Source organism: Acyrthosiphon pisum, chromosome A2 (genome assembly GCF_005508785.2).
Source record: "Acyrthosiphon pisum isolate AL4f chromosome A2, pea_aphid_22Mar2018_4r6ur, whole genome shotgun sequence".
Classification (NCBI taxonomy): domain Eukaryota; kingdom Metazoa; phylum Arthropoda; class Insecta; order Hemiptera; family Aphididae; genus Acyrthosiphon; species Acyrthosiphon pisum.
Genome location: NC_042495.1, coordinates 40,078,194 through 40,085,485, shown reverse-complemented (window position 1 = coordinate 40,085,485; position 7,292 = coordinate 40,078,194). Strand labels below are relative to the sequence as shown.

Below are 7,292 nucleotides of genomic sequence, written 5' to 3'. Positions count from 1 at the left end.
TAATTTTACTGTAACTCAAAAAATAATTATTGTAAGCACTTGAAATTTGCAACAGATGTTTATATTAGCGTTGTCTATACAGGGTTAAATTTTCAAAGTGTTTCGACTTTTTTTGAGCTATTTATAGACAAATGAAATTTTCAATTTTTCTAAGTATTTTTTTTTAAAATAACGATAAAAAATTTTTGGTTGGATAGAAAACTTTGAAAATTTAATACAAGGTTTCTTATAAGTTGTTCTCACAGTGATAAAAAAAAATCCAAAATCGTTAGTCACAATTTTTTTTTATAAGTGCTTAAAGTTTAAATTTATACGAAATATGTCAAAATTGCGAAAATTTGCAAGTAATTTTATGGTTGAAAAATCGTAAAATTTTTTTCTTTTATAACTAAGCTTTTAAAATTTGGTACAAGGTTCTCCATAAGTTTTTCTTTAAATATCTGTAAAAAAAACTCAACCGGACTAAGACAAAAAATTTTTAGGAGTGTTTGAAATTTAAATTTTTACAAAACCGCATTAAATAACGGTTTAGCCTCAAATGATTTTTGATATTTGTTATTTTTCAAAAAGTATGAGTCGTAGACACTTGAAAATTTTACCAGTTGTTTAAATTGACATTTTCTTTATATAGTTTTATTTTCAAAATATTTCACTAATTTTTAATCTATTTATAGGCAATTGAAATAATCGATTTTTTTTTTGATTTTTTTTTTATAAATGTTGATAAAAAAAAATTAGCTGGGACAAAATACTTGAAAATTTAATAGAAGGGTCCACATATGTTGTTCTAACTCCCATTCAAAAATTATAAAAATACATAGGCACAATTTTTTTTTATAAGCATTTAAAGTTCAAATTTTGACTAAATACGTAAAAATTACGGCAATGTTCAAATAATCTTAAACAGAAATTCATAAAAGTTTTTCTTTTTAATTCTAAGATTTGGAAATTTAATACAAGGCTCCTAACATATTTTTACAATAGCAGTTGCAAAATAAAAGGAATACATTGTCACAATTTTTATTTATAAGCATTTAAAGTTCAAATTTTGACAACATATTATGTAAAAATCACGAAAATTCGTAAATTATTTTATGCTAGAAATTCATAAAAAATTTTCCTTTTATATCTAAGATTTCAAAATTTAATACAAGGCTCATAATATATTTTTACAATAGCAATTGAAAAATAAAAGAAATATATAGTCACGATTTTTTTTTTATAAGCATTTAAAGTTCAAATTTTGACTAAATACGTAAAAATTACGGCAATGTTCAAATTATCTTAGACAGAAATTCATAAAAGTTTTTCTTTTTAATTCTAAGATTTGGAAATTTAATACAAGGCTCCTAACATATTTTTACAATAGCAGTTGCAAAATAAAAGGAATACATTGTCACAATTTTTATTTATAAGCATTTAAAGTTCAAATTTATACGAAATATGTCAAAATTGCGAAAATTTGCAAGTAATTTAGTGGTTGAAAAATCGTAAAAATTTTTTCTTTTATAACTAAGTTTTTAAAATTTGGTACAAGGTTCTCCATAAGTTTTTCTTTAAAAATAATATATCCTAGACTGACAAATCATCTCCGTTCAGAATCGTTTTTCGTATACAATGATATAATATCATTGGATTCAAATTTAATTCCATCCATTACAGTAACCCACTTGTAACCTACTGTACAGCAGAGCGACATCCACGACTTACCCGCCTTTTTTTTTATAAAGATAGACAAACTGGTGCTTGTGTAGCGTATACGATCTACCACTTACATGTGCTACATGTGCTCTACCTGTGATCTACCCGCATTACTAAATAGTTCTTTATCGGTAATGTATATTTTGTCTCCGGACTCCGATAATTTGAAAAGAAAAATTTTTATGAATTTCTATCTCAAAATAATTTGCAAGTTTTCGTCATTTTTACGTATTTTGTCAATATTTGAACTTTAAATGCTTATAAAATAAAAATTGTGACGGTGGATTTTTAATTTTTTCATCTGCCTTTGAAACAATATACTAGGAGCCATCTATTAAATTTTCAAGCTTTTTTAACCAACAAACAAAATTTTATTGATATTTATAGAAAAAAAAAACTAAAAAAAATGGAAACTGAAAATGTCCGTAAAGAGCTCAAAATAAGTCAAAATATTTAGAAAATGTTATGGTGTATAGAAAACGCTAATATAAACATTCAGTCAAAATTTCATGTACCTACGGTCATTTGTTTAAGAGTTGCACCAAAAACCAAAATCAATTTTCTCAAAAACAGATTTTGCGTAAAAATTCCCGTTTTTCCTTAATTTTTCTATTGTTTTTTACGGCGCTTTTTAAAATCCTGGAAAAATTTTACTTTTTACCCCCCCCAAAGTACCAACTAGATTCACTTTCCTATCAGAAAAGATACTGTTGAAGAAAATCTAAGCATTTTTTCTGTCTTTAAAGGTGATGACAGACACAAAAATAAAAAAATTTAAAAAAACCACACATCATTGTAAAATCAATACATTCATCGTTCCACTCAGAATCTAAAATTATTTAGTTCTTATAAATTAAACCTATATACCAATTATTTAAATTAAAAGTATTAATGCATATTTTACTAAAGCTTAGAAGACCATAAACTAGCAAACCAAAATTAATGATTTGAGTATCATTAAAATTTAATATCATCGACCTATAATCATTAGGAAAAACCCGCGTACAATGACATAAGATACGCCCTGTATAATAATAATAATAATAATGGTAATACTATTCATGTTATGCATATTCTGACTATGCGGAGGGTACCAAACTTTCTCAAATCATGGAGGAAAATATTATGACTGACCACGACTGCCGTCATGGATCATCAGGTAATGCCATAGAATTTTCCCTCGCTTGTATTGAATCTGTGTCGGTTATTGAAATAGAAAGAAAATTGTTCAATTAATCGTATGATGACCATGCAATAATTAAGACTATGGGCTATGTATAACAACTTAACTCTTACTCGTTCATCGTCTCATCCGTTCACGACAAATCATTTTTTCGACGAGCGATACTTAAATACCTGTACCGGCGCGCTGCTATATATTCCGTATCTAATCTGTACATTAAAATAAAGCCAAAAGGTAAGCGAAATTAGAATTTTACATAATATTATGCATTTATATTCATACTGTATGACTGTATGAGTGTACCTACTATATGTCAGACAATTATTTCCTAACGACTAAAGCCTAGCCTAGTATAATGGCTATTGGCTACAAACGTTTAGAAATGAATTACGATTTGATTAGGTATGCAAATTTATCAGTACTAACGTCTAGGTGATCATTAAACAGTTATTCTCGACGTATTAATTGATACGATAATTTGTTTCTATATATACCTAATGTAAATACAAAGTCGATTAAAGTGTATAATACCTATATACATGTATAATAATTTTTTCTCTGTTATAATTTATTGAGTATACCTATATTATATTATATAAATATATTACTTTAAATGGGTTAATAATTTGTATGTTGTAGCAAAAAAAATGTCTGATTATTTCCAACAAACTAACACTATAAATCAATCGGAAAATAATGATGGAAACAAAAAGGACGAGGTTAGCATTTAAAAAAAAAATTATCAGTTTAATTAATTTGATTACTAATAAGTTAACTCATTAATTTTAAATAAATCTACTGATTCATTTATTAGGTCATTGAATTAAAAATATTTATTTAAATATATAACATACATGTACATAATATTAGATAAAATAACACATAGGTAACAAACCTACAATACAATATATTTTTTTTAATTTTGAAAAATAGGTAATAACGTTTAATTACCAACCTAATGGAACGGGACCATCATCAGATATAACAGAAAATAAAATTGTAGTCTTGGACTATATGCCTCGAACTATAACTACGAATCTCAAATCATTTGATAATTTATTAAATACTGAAACAATAGTTTTGCACGAATTGAATATTTCTTACGAAGATATTTTTAAAACATTTAAAGAAAAACTTATGACCAAAATTTTAAACGGTGAATACGCTATGAGCGATAACGACGTTATTAATCTGGACAAAATGATAGGATTAGCGTGTATTGCTATGAGTGAATCTGAAAAAAATAACAAAAAATTACGAACCAGGAACAGCATTTTACAGAATAAATATAAAAATTATGACTGTGCAGTTAAAGAATTCAGTAGGCTTAATTCTGAAATGGATAAAATAAAATACAATCTTTGTTTAGCATTAGGTCGTAGGTTCAATGACAAGGAAGATGTTATGCATTTGACTAATTTTTGCGTTGCATTAGCTGCACGTGAAAATGAATATCATTACATTCTGATAGAAAACGATAAGTTGAAATACATTATAAATAAGCAACTGATGAACATACGCGTTAAAACGTTAAACAATTATGATGAAGTTCTACAAAGCTTGGAGAAGTTAAAAGAAAAACTGTGTATTAAAGATCTCAAAATATCGCAGTTGAAAGATGAGTTATGTTTTATAAATGAAGAAAAAAAAAACAAATTACAATTATTGCATAAAAATTTGTCAGAGTTTCCTGAAAAATTGATCGATCAAAACGTCCATGACGCATTTGATTGTTCTCAAAATAATGACGAATTGTACAAAGGCAAAATGTTGATCGCAGAACAGATTAATCAAATCCAAGGATCTACCAACTTCGAATCCGAAAACCACCAACTATGTGATTTAATCAATATGTTTGTGAGATTGGCAACTGATAAAGAAGAAGATTTAAAAACAATTAATAGACGTTTAGTTAGAAAAGTAGAAGATAAGAATCAACAACTACTAAAAGAAATTGACGATCACAAAAAATGGCAGAAACATTTGGAAAACGAGAACGCTAAACTAAATTCTGAATTTGAACATAAAAAACAGATCCAAAAAATTTTAATTAGCAAAGAAGACGAACATAAGAAACTCAAAGAAGATTGTTCGAAAATGCAATTAATGTGCGATGAGCTAAATAAGAAATATCCACACTTAATAAAGTCGCTCAACGAACACCGACAACTATTGACTGAGAGTAATATGAGACGTTTCGATAACGATAACCTAATTAAAACGCTTCAATTGAATTTAATAGAACAGACCAATAAATTTGAACTCGTGAATGCAAAGTATAATAAAGAAAAAGAAAAATGTCAGGAAAACGAAACTTACACGCAACAAATGATGGATGAATTTACGAGCTGTCTCCAAAAAAAAGAAATCAATATCGCATTGGTACAAAATGAGTGTAATGATTTGAAACATCAAATAAAGGCAGAAGAAGACTATATCGAACATTTAAAACACGAGATTATTACATTAAAAAATAAAAATAAAACCATAAAAGAAATAATAAAAGCCAAAAGTAAACAGCAGCAGCAGCACAGAACAACGTCACAGTCGTCTTCGTTGATATCCGATAACGAATTAGAACAGCAAATGGACATACTACTAGACAATATCAGTACCTGGCAAAATAGTATAGTCGGTTATGAGAAAGTGTTGTACAACATGCAAAACGCCATGCATCAACAGTCTAAGATAAGAAACTACTGCATAGCCAAAAACCAGCATCTTAAAGATATTGAATACAAAGCAAGAATTACTGAAAATTTGATTCAAGAAAAAGAAGTTATTCTATTCCAACACCAAAATGAGATTGAAGATATGAAAGTGAAATACAATTCGAAAATCGCACGCATGGCAGGTATGTCTAAAAATATAATATTGTATATTACGTTTAACTTGTTATAAATTAATATCGGTTTTTAATTCTCAGACACAGAAGTTAATTTAAGAAATGAAATTCGAGATTTAAAGGAATGTTTAAAACAGAAAAGTTTGGATATAATGATCTCTGAAAAAGTAGCAAGTTTACATCTCAAAGAATCTTTAGCCGCAGTTAAAGAACACCTGTATAACCTTCAAGTATGTAGATAATCGTTAATCAATAGTCAGTGAGTATTAACTAATAATTATTACCTTTTTATTTAACTTCTTTCAAGATTTTCTTATTGTTATAAAATATTATACATATTATGCAACATTATAGTGGTGTATATACAGTACTTGAATTAGAAATAGAAGGGGGATACAAAAGTATTTAAAAAATGTGTGTGTCCGAAAATTTATATTTCTTATTGATTGGGATTTAGGATTCAACTAAGACTACACTAAATTATTTTTGAAAAATACAAGCACTGTGTATATATTATGATAAATAATGGGGAAGTAGGTAACCACAAGCCTCTCTTATGTACGTTAGGAGTCGAGTGTAAGACCTGTGTAACTACTGTCTACTACCCCATAGGTCGTCATTGATTAGGTCGCTGAAATAGATGCGTTCAATTTGAATTCAAAGATAGTTAATAACCTATGAGCTACGAAAAACCATTCCAAGTGTCTGTTAGCCTATATTTCTAAAAATATTGTATTATATATTATTGTATATACGCTTTCAGTCAAATTGATGAAAAATGTATTATTTTCTAAAATTTTTGTAACGAGTAGGTAAATTTTACTCTAAGATTTCTCAAAAACATATTAACAGTGGGTTTAACCATGTATTGAAGTATTAGTACACGATTATATAAAATAAAATAATATAGGACCATTCCAATAGGAAGTACCTACATAGTATCAGGTATTTGATGAAACAAATAGGCACCCAACAAATTGCTAATTTATGATTTCTATTCTAGACATGATCTTCGTAGCATATTTACAGAAGCCTGTGGGGAAGGAGATTAATCTAATTTTAATAATAATTAGGATATTGAAACTATATTTTTTGTCTTTATCGATATCGAGTTGTTCTTACCCTTTAAAAAAAATTGTATGCATTGTGTGTTTAAACATTGTCACCAAATTATACATTTTTATATTAAAAAAATATGTTAATATCATTTTTTCATTACAGTTGTAAAGTAATGTCACTTGAAAACTATCGCTGCAAATGTGCAAGGAGACCAATAATGAAATACTAATTGTATTTTATTTACTTTATACCACTATTTAATTACTTTAAACCCTTAACTGGAACTATTCAATTTAAATCAATTATTTTTAGCAATTTCTTTGATTAGTTTTATCAAAGTTCTTTCAACTGTACTGTTTATATTACAATGTAACTTAGTTATATTTATTTATTTTCCTAATTTATCAAATTTATGTTAATAAATAACTTAGAGTAATGAATTTAATGGATACAAATAAATGTCAATTGTTACTATTTAGTACTTTTATTTGAACATCAGTCATA

General features: G+C 27.0%; 1 protein-coding gene across 1 annotated transcript; it reads left to right on the top strand.

Annotated features, from left to right (window-relative positions):
• Positions 1–2,591: 2,591 nt before the first annotated feature.
• LOC100572280 (golgin subfamily B member 1-like) lies at positions 2,592–7,262 on the top strand. The gene is made up of 4 exons (XM_029490332.1): positions 2,592–3,603; positions 3,818–5,738; positions 5,811–5,959; positions 6,951–7,262. The coding sequence occupies exons 1-4, from the start codon at positions 3,532–3,534 to the stop codon at positions 6,954–6,956; spliced, it is 2,148 nt and encodes a 715-aa protein (XP_029346192.1). The 5' UTR covers positions 2,592–3,531; the 3' UTR covers positions 6,957–7,262.
• The last annotated feature ends 30 nt before the right edge of the window (positions 7,263–7,292 follow it).

Excerpts from the sequence above, each read along its gene's own strand:
- LOC100572280 (XM_029490332.1), top strand. The coding sequence starts at position 3,532 with ATGTCTGATTATTTCCAACAAACTAACACTATAAATCAATCGGAAAAT. Across the intron at positions 3,604-3,817 it reads ATGGAAACAAAAAGGACGAG|GTAATAACGTTTAATTACCA; the intron begins GTTAGCATTTAA and ends TTTGAAAAATAG. Across the intron at positions 5,739-5,810 it reads GAAAATCGCACGCATGGCAG|ACACAGAAGTTAATTTAAGA; the intron begins GTATGTCTAAAA and ends TTTAATTCTCAG.